The sequence below is a fragment of the Rhinolophus hipposideros genome (genome assembly GCF_964194185.1).
Source record: "Rhinolophus hipposideros genome assembly, chromosome: 10".
Lineage (NCBI taxonomy): Eukaryota > Metazoa > Chordata > Mammalia > Chiroptera > Rhinolophidae > Rhinolophus > Rhinolophus hipposideros.
The window spans coordinates 39,866,512-39,880,201 of NC_138056.1; the positions used below are offsets into that span (position 1 = coordinate 39,866,512).

Below are 13,690 nucleotides of genomic sequence, written 5' to 3' on the forward strand. Positions count from 1 at the left end.
CCCACGTCCCACGTGCTGCACACTTCCCACACGTATTATCCTTGTTAACTATAAGGTACACTTACAGCTATAAGCTGCATTTTACATTTGGTCTCATTGCAGCACAGACAGTTCTGGCCAGATGGGACAGGCCCTAAGGAGCAGAGCTGGGATTCACTCTAGGTAGCCTGGCTGCGGGTGTCTGGTCTTATCTACCCACTCTGCTTTGCTGCCCTCAAGAAGCTTGCTTACGTTCTCCTGACCTATTCCAGGAGCTACAAGTGGATTTTCTTGGCTGGGGTATGGTGTCAACAATGGCAGACAGATTAAGGCCAGCTTGTGATGAGAGATGAACGCCAGGCTTAGGGGCTGGGATTTCATCCTGCAGGACTGCATGCTGGCTGGAGGATGGCTTGGAGAGGGCCAGGTGGGACTCAAGAAGACACCCCCATCCCCTCACCTGCTCCCGTCCCTTACGCAGTTGCAAAAATCCAAGCCAGAGAAGACAATGCACTAGGATGCCGCGGGGCCACTGGGATTCAGGAAATTGGACGGCTTCCGGGAGAGTGGATCGCGGAGGCAGAGGAGGCAGGCCTGGGGCAGGAGGTCGCCGGCGCCCGCTGGCCAATGGCTGCGGCTGGGCGGGGCCCCTCCCGCGGGGCGGGGGCCTGGCGGGCGGGCGGGCGGGGCGCGCTGCGGGCTCGCTCTGCTCGGGTACCAGCGCTGCCGCATCCCGGCCGCGCTCCCGCACCGCTGCCAGCCCACCGCGCGGCTCCCGCCCCTGCAGCCGCTCGGCGGCCTCCCGGCTAGGCCTGGCAGGTCCAGTCGGGCGGGAGAGGGGCGGCGGCGGGGGTGGGGGATGGCTCTGCTAGGTGTCGCCGGGCGCTGGACTCAGGTCCGACCCGAGGTCAGGGTGCTGACCTGCGCTCTGAACACCGCAGAGGGGGCTGTGATGGAGTCGGGGGAGGAATGGGGTCACGGCACTAGAGTTGCGCCCTGACCCGGTCGAACCCGCTGAACCCAGTAGCTGGGATGGGCGGGGGGCTGTTAGCATAAGAAACCCCGGTTCGGTTGCTCCGTGAGGGAGGGGGACATTACTGGGAGAGGGGGCTAAACTCGGCCTGGGCACCAGGATGGGCGTGGGGGTCCTGAGGGGATCAGGGCGCGGGAGCGCGGGGCTGCAGCCGGAGGGGGCTTCTCTGCCTAGGGGAGCGGCGTCCTGGGGCGCTCAGTGTCGTCCCGTCTGGGGGTGGGGGCGGAGAAGAAGAGCGCCGGGGGCTGGCGGGGACTGAGAGTGCCCGGGGCGGCGGGGCGGGGCGACGAGGCTGGCGAGGGGTGGTCGGCGCGCTCTGACCGTGTTCCGGGACGCAGGCGGCGGCGGTGGCAGCGACACTGGGCGCAGAGCGGAGATGCGGCGGTTCGGGAGCACCCTGCTGTGCCTGCTGCTGGCGGCGGCGGTCCCCACGGCCCCCGCGCCGGCTCCGACAGCGACTTCGGCTCCCGTCGAGCCCGGCCCAGCTCTCAGCTACCCGCAGGAGGAGGCCACGCTCAACGAGATGTTCCGCGAAGTGGAGGAACTGATGGAGGACACGCAGCACAAATTGCGCAGCGCGGTGGAGGAGGTGGGTGCGCCGGGCGGGCCCTGTGAAGCTCGAGGCTGGGGAGAGCCGGGCCGGGGGAAAAGAGTGCTCTGACCGCCGGCTGGGGTCCTCGGTTCCGCCAAAGGGCTGGGAAGGGTCGGCAGCAGATTCGGAGTGATCTGGGGGTTATCCCAACGCCCGCCTCGTTCTGCGCTGCTGCCAAAAGATTTGGACCTGAGCTTGTCCTCCTAGAGCTTCTGGCTGGATCCACTCACCGGCAACCAGCCCGGGTCACCACCTGTCTGCAGGCGGCCGGCCACCACCAGGCAATGTTCTTCCGGTGTGCAGTTGGCCTTTCTCTGTTGTGAGCGGATGCTTGCAAGGCCCTGATATTCCAGCGCATGGTTTTGCAGAGAGGCTGAGGAAGCCCCAGGCATCTCAAGTTCTAGCTTGTCCGTTGGGGTTTGAGCTTGTGCCATCTCCCCAAGACACAGTTAGGATGCCATGTGGGAAACAAGAAACCTGAGCTTTGCTGGTCTTCTGACTGGATTTCCCCCAATGTCATGTGGGGCAGAGAAGGAAAACCGGAATCCTGAATCTCAGCAGTGTGTATTTGCAGAGGGTGGAGGGCAGTAAGAGGGGTAATGTGAAAGACACCCCACCTCCAGCCCTAGAATGCTTTGGAGTCAGTCAGCCTGGACTCGAGCTCCTCCTCTGCCACTCATTAGCAGAGGGACATTGGGCAAATCCCTTAACACCTTTTACCTCCATTTCTTGTGGGAATTAAATGCCACGATGTGTGTGGGCACCTGGCATATAATAGGTGTGCAATATATAGCAGCTGGTAGTATCAGATACCAGGTACCCAGGTAAAACTTTGTTTGGCTTCTTTCTTCCATCACCTCTCAGGTCCAAACACTGTGAATGGCATCCTGTATGGTGGGCACCCAAGCATTGCCAGGGCTGCCTAGCCAGGAGGTGCAGCTGGCCCAGTTCTCCTACTCAGGTGTGGGGAGCTTTCCCTGATGCCTGGGGTGGGTGGGCACAGTCACTGCTGAACTTGGCTGCAGCCTGTCTTTACAGAGGAGTCGGTGAGAGACCAGATAGACAGCCAAGCTTTTGGGTCTGGTGTCTCCACATCCATTTGGATAAAGCCTTCAATGCTGGCTCTGGTCTACCGGAAGTTGCTTTCTTTCCCCACCCTTGTGTAGTTTGGAGATATAGCCCCTTCCATTCCATAACAGTCAACCTGGAGTTGTCAGTGAAGGGGACACTGGATTGGGAGGTAGTTGCATGGGCAACTGTACCTGAACATCCACTGTATGGGCCAGATTCCAAAATCAATGGACTTTCTATGTCCTGTGAGAGCACAAGAATCACGATATGGAACAATTAAAGAGGGATGGGAGCCAGAGAGGCCGAGGCCCCACTGTCTCTTAACTCTGCACCTTCAAATTATATCGAGGTTTTGATGCTTCCAAGGCAGGTCATCTGCTTTCCTTCTCTGGGTTCCAGGACTTACCCGCCTGCACACAGATTCCTAGTGAGACTGGCAGGGTCACTGCCATATTGTTCTTCAGTGTGAACTTGCCCACGCAGCATGGTCGTGGGATGGTAGCTCTTAGTGAGGGAGATGAGGGAGCAGCAGGGACTCTTCAGGCTTTTCATTGATCAGAGCAGTTAGGGGCCTAGTGGACATTAGTGGTAGGGTCCACTCTATGGGAATTGTCCACTGTGACCCTGCCTGGGCCTCAGCCTTCCTCCATCCAGACATGGCTTTGCTTGACTTGTGCATGTGGGCTAACTGAAGTTTGTCGTCAGGGGAGACATTGGCACCATCACTACCCTACTCAGTGGTTGTTTCCCAAAGAGTGTCCTCACCGGCTGCAGGGCCAGGTTGAGAAAGGCAGAATACCTGTGGCAGGAGAACGGACGTGGGAACCATCCTTCCTTTAGCCCATCCCAGCTCTGCCACTTACTAGCTGTGGGATTCAGGCTCTGAAATGGAGGAATGTCTACCCCTGAGGGTAAAGGAGAGAATGAAATGAAAGGATGCAAGTAAAGCGAGTTATCCGGCTGTCTAAGATAAGGTTGAGTAAAACTGGTTTAAGTGGGCCCCTGAGGAGGTTATTGTAAGGATTACAGGAGATTGTTGGTTCTCAATAAATAATGGCTGCCATTATCGTCATATTAATAGTACTAGTATGAATAATAACAAAGAACCATCGATGTCCAATATGTAACAGATTCTCAATCAATTGTGGCTATTAGTATTGTTTTTTAAAGAGACTGCCAGAAGGCCTCTTAAATCTCATAAACACAGGACAGTTGCTATTTACTTGTTGTCCCGGGTAAGAACCAAAAAGAACAGGGCCAGATGTATTAATTGTTTACATAGTTGCATCATGAATCTGCTTTCAAGTAACTTCCTGACATTTTAAATATTCCAGCTGACTCAAGCTGTTGAGTCTTCTAAGGGGAAAAGATGAAGTTAACTCTACTTGTAGGATCGTTATTGGGGGCAGCAAATCTTCAAATAATGAAGTCCAGGCTGTTCCTATTTTCCTGTCTTATTATTCATTATGTTACCGATAAATGTATTTTGAAGACAAAACCACTCTCCTCCCCTTCTTCCCTCCTTCTCTCCCCCGCATTGCCACATCTGTAACTGGCACATTTTGAAAATGTTCTCATCACCTCACCTATTCCTAGGAAGGACCCCAATACTAACCCTGGAATTATCTCTCCGAATGTTTCCTACTGTGCCCCTTTAACAGACACACAGATTCCAGCAACCATAAATGCCACTTTTAATAAATTCACATTCCTCCTCTATGAAACAAGTCCTACTGCTTCAGGCTTACGTTTTTCTTGTTAGTGGCAGTAATAGTTGTGGTTGAAATTTCCATTGTAAACTGTACTTTTAGTTTGCGGTGCCTTTAAGGAACTGTTAGCTCATTCTGTTGACATAACCACAGGTCAAGAGAGGGAGGTTTTTATAAAAAGACTATCTGCTCAGCCCAAAGCACACTCTGGATTTGATAAGTTGTCAATTATTTGAAAGCCAAACCTGAGGATACAGATTCTCATGGGAATTTTAAAAACATTAAAACATTCCTGTCTCCTTCTGGATAATAACCTCTCTAGCATCTGCAGTCTCCTACTGTTTTCCAGCTCTATTTTTTCTATCACTAAACATGCCAGGCTTTCTTGTTTACATACATACATACATACATACATACATGAATGAATGAATGAATGAATTGTCCTTTTCTTGCCCATCCTGTCTTTTATCTTAACTCCATTCCATTTATTCTCCATTTTGTTAAATATTCCAGCACCTAATGTCTGCTCTTTCTACTTCTACCTAAACATTACTCGGCAAACCAACTTCTAAAACTGCTCTCTCAGTGGCTTGATTGGTCCTTCTAGACTTGTTTGGAGACTTTATCCCCTAGAAGTCCCCTCCCCAGATATAACTTCCTACCCCCAGACTTGGTTCTAGCCAGTCGCCTGACTGGATTCTCTTCCTCCTTCTCTCGACTCTGTATTATTTCCCAGCTAGTCTTCAGGACATGCTGCAACTCCCCATTGCCAGGAGCAGAGATTCTTACCTGGGAGCAAGTGGAAGGGAGGGAATGCCTCAGAATCATCTGAAAAGCTCATTGATATCCCAGGTCCCACCCCCAGAAATTCTAACGTGGCAGGCTATGCCCTCTGGGCTGAGAACCAGGACAGTGCCCTCTACTTTAGAACTACCCCCTGGATCTCCTGCCGGTCCTTCTGTACTTCACCATCCATCATGTTACCTGTGACCAGCAGGGACCCTCTGCTTTCGCCACAACACACATTCTCATCCAGCTTGCCGCAGCTTTGCCCCCTCCTATGGTCCTGTCCAAATCCTACCCATCCTTCAGACCAGCCCAATCAAGCCTCCTCCTCCCCCTGGGAACCTTTCTCCTCTCTTCTTTGAACCCCTGATTGGCTTCTGGAAACCAGCATAATTTTCCTCAAACTTGTTTGTGTGGGGCTCTCCTCTATCTCCCCAGTAAATTATGCTAAGGGAAGAATGGAGTTAAGATAAAAGACAGGATGAGCAAGACAAGGGCAATTTATTTATTTATTTATTTTTGTAAGCAAGACAGCCTGGCATGTTTAGTGATAGAAAAGATAGAGCTGGAAAAGAGTAGGAGACCGCAGATGCTGGAGAGGTTATTATCACATACCGTGTTTCCCCAAAAATAAGACCTAGCCAGACCATCAGCTCTAATATGTCTTTTGGAGCAAAAATTAATATAAGACCCGGTATTATATTTTATATTATATATTACATTATATTATATTATATTATATTATATTATATTATATTATATTATATAAGACTGGGTCTCATAGTAAAATAAGACTGGGTGTTATATTAATTTTTGTTTCAAAAGACTCAGAGCTGATGTTCCAGCTAGGTCTTATTTTCGGGGAAACACAATAATTTGGAGCTAGACTGTCACGAGTTCTAATCCGAGCTTTGCCACTTACTACCAATGTGATGACCTGATGCAGATCCCTTCTCTCTCATCTTGTTTTATTCATCTGCAAAATGAGGGTAAAACACCTTCCTCATAGGGTTACTCCGAATATTCAAGGAGAGAACGTAGGTGTCTGGTGCTGTGGCTCAGATATTAACACTCACCTTGCGGGGAGGTTGTGAGATTTATGGCTGTAATACATGCAAAACATTTATGACGATGTCTTGTCCTAGTTGATACTCAATTAATGGTACCTATCATTATTAGCATTATTTGTAATTGCAGAAAAGGAAACAAGAAGTAGTTCTTTTTTCTAAAGGACTCTGATTTGTATCAAAAGAAAGTAATTTTGCTCATTTAATTCATTGATTTACTAGATGGAGGCAGAAGAAGCTGCTGGTAAAACGTCAGAAGTGAACCTGGCAAACTTACCCCCCAGCTATCACAATGAAACCAACACGGAAACGAAGGTTGGAAATAATACCATCCATGTGCATCGAGAAATTCACAAGGTAAGGGCGGTCGTGGCCCTTCCTCCCCTCTCTAGCACGCAGTCCCATTCGAGAAGTAAGGTCTTGTTTACTTATTTGATACACAAGCCAAAAATACAAATGAGGAGGGCAAAATACAGATTAAAAACCAGAGGGAGTGAGGGAGCTGTTTAAAGGGAGAAATATGTATCAAAAATCTAACTTGCTCTTTCATTTAAGCAATAAATTTAACTCTAGGCTTCCTGCCAGCCCAACTGCAAAGGAATGTTCAGGGATTTTTATCATTTGAAAAAAGGCAGCAAACAATGGTCTACAGAGATACTTTCCTAGTAGTGAATTTGAGGAACTTATCTCGTAGGTTTTTATGTATGTTTCTGTAGAGTGAAATGGCTCTGGAGTCCATGTTGTGATAAGTACAGCTTCACTGTTTCCTTAGAAGGAACTCAAATGTGATACACGTTGTCTTCAGAAGGGAAAGCAAGATTAAATATTCACTACTTCACTGGATATCCATTCAAAATTCTATAACGGAGTTTTTCCAACCCACCCCATGTCTAGCAAAAATGCACATTGCTAGTGTTATAGTGATATTAGGCATGAGGAGCAAGCAGGTTCGTTCCAGATCTGACTTGAAGAAGAAAACACTGCAAATTTAGAGGAATGTAGCATTAGCCTGCCGCTAGGATGAGATGTCTCCAATGTGATTTTGAGAGGACCCTAAGGGCAAACTTTGTAAGCTGTGTTCTCTTGAAGACAGTCTGCTGTGCAGACATTCAGGGTCATTTTCAGAGGCTATAGAGTTGACATTCTTTTGTGACCATCCAGGAGCTTGACCTCGGATCTCATCTCAAGTCCTACACTAGGTAAGGCCATAATAGTTCTCACAAAAGAGCCAAACTTTTATTCGAGTGCTCAGGTAATGACTTGTTGAAACAATAGCATTCCTGTGCCATAGAGCATATAGGGGTCAATTTTCATGGGCCATCGCCTTGAGTATAAAGTAGGCTTTGTGTGGCACTTCTCCCACTGCAAACTGACGAGCCCCGCTCCAGAGTGTACCCCGCCCCCAGAGAAATGAATGAGTGGCCTGTGGAACCGAATCCTTTAGCATTGTTCATCTGACAACTGGAGAATGTTTCCGAAAGTGGTTATTTTATTCTTGTCAAAACCAATATTAAGTCATCCTTTGTGACAGTGATGAGCCAACAGGCCCGGCTGTTTCTTAAAGGTGCTCCGGGTGGGTGTCAGAACACGTAAGTGTCAATCCTCCCAGTAACTAGTGTGGTTTTGAAAAATTGTTTACATTTCATCACCCATCTGACCACCTTTTGGCAGTAGGGATATCAGCATCTACATTACAGTATTGTGAGGGTCAAATACCCTAAAGTATATGAGAGTTCCTTGTAAACTGTAAAGTGCTATCCTACAGCAAGTTGTTTTTGCTATCACTGTTGTTAACATAGTACAGTTATGTTATCAGCCCGGTGTTGGGGTTCTCAGCTGGCTTCTGTGGAGCCCTGTCCTGTGCCAGGCTTCATGAAAGAGAGGCTGTTTCATGAAGAGCCTCATGTTTGGAAAACATCGTGTGTGTTTGTCCTCTTGTACATACAAAAATGCACATTGCTAGTGATATAATAAAGACTCTGAGAAGCCCTGCAACCAATATGTATAAGACTGTAGAATTTTTTTTAAAATATAACATTGGTTAATCTTGTAAAAATCTGGCACAGAGGGAAAAGACATCGTCTCTGCTAGGGAGAGCAATTATTTGGATAAAAATTTTAAAGTATGTTGACGAAGACGTGATCTTTATCTCCTTAGAAATGGAATTTGACCCACTACTGAAAACTAGGCTAAGAGTTTCCACTTTGTTCTGGCTGCAAGTTCCTGTGATAGTTAGAGCTGCCAGGAACTTTAAAGATCATCCAGAAATGAGAAAATTGTGAATCAGAGAAGAGAAATGACTTGTTCCATGTTATGAAGTAAACAGTTGTTGGCAGCTGAGCCAGGGCTCAGAGATCACAGCTCTCCTGGCTCCTGGGCCACAACATTTCTGTCCTTTATCATCAACCCAAACCTTAGACACGGCTTTTAGTACAGAGTCTTGATGGGGCAGGAATGGCCAGGGTTCCATGTCATGATTCTAAGCCTTAGCTCCAAGATGCCTGCTCCTGGTGACAGAACCAGAGGCAGACAGCAGCTAGAGATATTGGGCCAAATCTCCCCTTGTACTTAAGCACTTTCTTGATGAAACAAAACAGTTCACCAGAATCAGGAGTGGGGCAGCTGTAGCTAAAACCTGCTTGCTTCTCATGACAAATGTTCAATTAGATACCCAGACCTGGAGTTGAAAAGAAAGTTGACCTTAAGTTTCAAGTGATGAGCCCCAAGGACGATAAAAATAGCTCACACTGAATATTTGCTAGGTGACAGGCCCTGGGCTGAGTGCTTTACACAGACGGTCTCATGCCTGCACAAAGCATCCCTGTGAGGCAGACTCTGTTATATCTATTATCGCTGCTCAGAGGAGAAGCTGTTCATCTGAGGGCTGCTGGTAGAGCTCAGAGAGAAAAGGGGGAGTGGGCAGTCTTTCTACTTTACTGGATGCCCCTGCTTCAGAAAATAGAGCAAACAAACTTGTGGGATTTGCCCAGAGTTCCTTCTATTTCACATTCACTGTACCTGTTCTCTAGATCACCAACAACCAGACTGGACAAATGGTCTTTTCAGAGACAGTGATCACGTCTGTGGGAGAGGAAGACAAAAGGAGCCACGTGAGTTGTCATCTCCCCTGCGCTCACACCCCAAGGCACACACACTTTGGTGCACCCTGCCAAGGGTGACCCTGGCTTCAGACCATGGGCAGGAGGTGGCTGACTCTCAGGCACCTCTCCTGCCTCGTTTCTGCCAAGATTCCCCGATTCTTCCATTTCTGACCAGACCGATGCCATCTGGTAACAGGCTCTGCCTCCATGCACTTTGCATCAGAAATAACAGAGGAATTAAACTCAGTTGTTATTTGCATGGCTCCATCTCAGCCTTGAAGGGGAACAAGGAAGGACCAGGTACAATGACTGGGGACCCTGGCCGCAGGACTTGGTACATCTGACTGTGGAATGCCCGAAAGCCTCTGGCCTGGCCCCTACCTTGTATAATTTCAGCCCTGGTCAGGCAGTTTGAGAGCAAAACCCTTAAGTAGAACCCAGTGACCTAAGGGGAAAAGGTACCCTCCCATTCCAGGCTTCATGCTCTGGCTTCCTGTGATTGATTGCGCCTGCTTCTCAGTTATCTGTTGCTTAGTCCAGAGGAAGATGGTTTTTATAGAATTAGAAAGTCCTAAAGTTGGAATAGATGTCATTTTACAGAAAGAAGACGTAGACACAGGTCAGGGATGATGCAATCAGGGTCACCAGTCTCCATACTCCCAGACCAGAGGTGACTCAACTGTACTTTATCCTCTCAAAGAAGTAGCTAGCGTTAGAAGCAGATGTCTGACGAGTGGACCAGGTGACTGCCCCGCGTTGCGGTAAGCAGTAAAAATGTGCCTCCTCTGTGGGGAGTGCAAGGACCAGCCTCCGTGTTCCCAGGTGCCTTATAGAAACTCCTGATTACACAGTCATCCCCTCTGAGGTGCAAAATGCATCTCTGGCCTTCCAAGGGGATTAAGGAATTTTCCTCTTCTCGTTTAGCCTAATTTCAGAGAGAGAACCAGTGTATCCATAATAGTTAGGGAGGTGATATTGACATGGTTCGTAATCAATGGGTTCTTTTTGCTGGTTGTTGGTACATTGCTCAGACACTTGCTGAAGGCTGAGGGCTCCCTTTGGTCTTGTGTGATGCTGGTCTACCATTCAAGGGCTCTGGGGGTGAGTGGGGGCAAACCGTGTGGTGAAATGGAAAGAGCCCTAGAGGCAGAGGCTGGAAGCATGAGTTTGTCACTTAAAAGTGGGGTCACCTCCGGTTCCCCATGACTCTCACCATCTCTCCCAACTCTGAAAGTACAGAAGCCTTTGAAACAAAAACCGGATTGACTAAGATCAGGAGGGAAGAGAGGCCAGCTTCTGAAGGTGGGAAGAGAGAGAGGGAAGCAAAACCGAAAACCAGACAAATAGCCATAGGGTACAGTCTGGGTAGCGAGAAGGAAAAGCTTCCGGGTATTCCAGATTTACGTCTCTGTTTGGGGCCCCATGAGGAAAGGAAAGCAGAGCCTGAGCAGAAGCCATGGAATGGGAAGAGCAGAGGAAACAGAACTCGTTAGGGCTGTGAATTAGAAAGAAAAGCTGTTGTTCTCAAGTTAAAAAAACTGAAAACGTGTATGCTTGCACGTTGATAGAGCTTTGCTCTGGGGAGGCTACCAGTGCCCAGAGGGCAGCAGCGCTGGCTAAGAGCACAACGGAATCTGCTGGAGGCCCCGCTGCACACGTGACCTGCAACATTCACGTTCTGTGCTCTGTCCTCTACCCCCACCCCACCCACCCCCAGTGAGGTGATCGTGTCAGGCTTTGAGCCCCATAGTGGGGGAACTGAGGCTCTGAGAGTGGTGGGCAGATGAAAGACAAGAGCTCAAAGGTGTCAAGCGTGTGCTGGGGTCAGGGAGCAGCTGCCTGCACGTGTGTGCTGTAGCCGGCGAGTTCATGCCAGCTTTCCCGAGTGTGCATGGCCGTGTGTGTCCGTGCTTCAGGCTCCGCTGGGAGGCCCAGAACCTCCACGCTTGCCCACGCCATCTCACATGTCCATCCCAGTGAGATGCAGGATATACATGCGGCACCCTTGTGCAGTGCCTGATGTGAACCCCTGTATACGTGTTCCTGAGAATGCAGGAGGTGGATGAAGAGAGAGATCCAAGAAACTCAGAAGGTAGAGACTCACCAAGTTTTTCTTGATTCCTGCTCAAGCTATTCACTCACTCGGTTTGTCTATGAGAGTAAATTCCAATTTGACTGGCTAGAAGGGAGCCCTCGGGTCTCTGATGCTTGTCTTGCCAGTGTTTGGGGAATCCCCCGGGTCTTTAGAGAACAGACTGGAGACTTTTCAAGCCACCTGGGAAAGCGATGTCATGTTCAGAAATGATGGTCTGTGTACCAGACCATTGTCAGAGTGGTTTGCCGTAAGTCCGAGAAGCAAGACCTAGTTTCAGAGGCCCACAGAATTCTTCCATTCGACTGCTCTTTGGTTGCTGGGTCACCATGGACCTAACTTAATTGAAGGGTGGCTGAAGGATCATCTTTACAGAGATGGGGAGCTCCTTTTTCTGAGTAGGAAGCTATAAAGGCTAGATTGCCTTCAAAGGAACGTGAACGGTTGAACATTATCACAACTGTCCCATTCTATAGTTTTATAATTTAATGATTTTTACAGTTGGCTCTGAAATGCATTACGTGCTGCAGAAACTTTCTCTTAAATGGAAAAGGGAGATTTGCCATTCAAAAGGACAAAATCATATACTGTTCAAACCTTCAAATTACTGTAAACAGGGGCCAGATTTTCAGGATTTAAAATTCCCAGATGAATTCAATTAAAAATAATCACAAAGCTCTCCCCCCCATTTTCCTTTCTTCAAATGCCGGTATGTGTATTAATATGTATGGTAACCCGAGGAGGCCCATGGAAAATTACAGACAGTAACACTATACGCCTGTCTAGAAAACTTAGCACTATGTGCAAGGTATTGGTCTGTTTTTACATTCAAATGCGAAAGGGGAAAAGGACATTGCGGCTTGTTATTTCACCTGAGTGCACCGGCGCTGCTGATAGGGTCTGAAGTCTTTCTGTGAGGCTTTTGTGCAGAGGCCCTCCCACCCCCACCCCAGCCTGTCTCCCTTCACGGGCCAATGGGTGGCTGACTGATGCGGTGCTTCTTTTGTGCAGGGTAAGGTTCAGGTTCAGAGGAAAGTGGTTTGTTGGACGCTAGAGAGAGGACAAGCCATTATGCATCAATGGGCAGCTTTTATTTATAGCATTGTGTCCCCAAATAGGAAGAATCTGGCCCAATTAGCCAAGACACCATTATGAAGGGACATGTCCTCTAATTCAAATACAGCTCACGGTTACCTAGCTCAGCACATCCTGCCTTTGTTGTCTTTTCTGTTTTCACAGGAGAATATGATATAAAAGAGTAGGTCCATTTGTCTTTCCAGCAGAATGTACCTTATTTGAACTTACAGGTTCAATTACATTACAACCAACTCCCAGATCTTGGTCAAAACTTCTGAGGCCCCGAGTAGACAAATTTTACTTCCCAAATCATCTAGATATTAGCGATTGGAGTGACTTCCTTGTCCCAGGAATGATCAGGGCTGACAGCGCCTTTTTGACCCCGTCCCAGTGGACTATGGACAGTGACAATGGAATTCTCTACAAGTGTGAACCCAATGCTTCTCTGTTGTGAGGATGCTTGTTACTTGTGTTGAAGACTGGGAGAAATGGGAAGGGAAACTGGGGCTGCACCTCTCAGGAGTTCTTTGTTGGTTTCCCATTGAACAGAAAGGGAAAGCATCTTGTCACTTCAAAGCCCAGGGGGACCCAGCCAGATTGTGGGAGCAACAAGGGTGTTGAATGACTGCCTTCTCCATGAGGCCGCAGGTTCTTCCTTGCCCCCAAGGTGTTCATTCATCACAGAATAAACACAGGTGGGGTGCCGGCTTTGTTGGCTCCCTATGCCCTGATTTCTGACGCTGGAGTTGTCCTTATCAATTTAATGGAATTGCGAGGACACCATGCTGACAAGGCCTTGGGGGTTTATTTTAACAGAAGTGCACTAGGGGAGGGCATGGGCCTGTTAGAGAAACTCAGGCAGTTACCAAAGTCCCTCCCTCCTGCAGAGTCCTACTGGATGGAGGGAGGCGGAAGTGGCCAAGTCCCAGGAAATGCAGTCCTTCCCTGTCTGTCATTCTCTCAGTCTGGAGGCAGAATAAGGAAGTCTGAACCAAGTGGGAAGCCAGCCTGGGGTCAAACCCTGCCCTGACCCTTACAAGCTTTACCCTTTATGATTGTTTTATTTATCAAATGGGGTAGTAATCTCCGGTTCACAAAATGGGGTGAGGATCTAATAACTGCAAGGTTTCTCAAAGCTCTTTGTGTAAGGCTCACTATATTGAAAAGTAATTAAAACTGGGTT

At 48.5% G+C, this 13,690-nt stretch overlaps 1 protein-coding gene across 4 annotated transcripts in view; it reads left to right on the forward strand.

Annotated features, from left to right (window-relative positions):
• The first annotated feature begins 255 nt into the window (after nucleotides 1-255).
• The window catches only part of DKK3 (dickkopf WNT signaling pathway inhibitor 3), a 42,008-nt gene continuing 28,573 nt past the window's right edge, over nucleotides 256-13,690 (forward strand). The window contains exons 1-4 of one of the 4 annotated variants that reach the window (XM_081061948.1): nucleotides 256-406; nucleotides 1,351-1,601; nucleotides 6,460-6,594; nucleotides 9,267-9,347. In XM_081061948.1, coding sequence (XP_080918074.1) covers nucleotides 388-406; nucleotides 1,351-1,601; nucleotides 6,460-6,594; nucleotides 9,267-9,347 — 486 coding nt within the window. In that variant the 5' untranslated portion in view covers nucleotides 256-387. Of the gene's footprint in view, nucleotides 407-641; nucleotides 887-1,350; nucleotides 1,602-6,459; nucleotides 6,595-9,266; nucleotides 9,348-13,690 lie in introns of those variants that run through there. The other 3 variants (XM_081061951.1, XM_081061950.1, XM_081061949.1) reach the window with 3 other exon arrangements.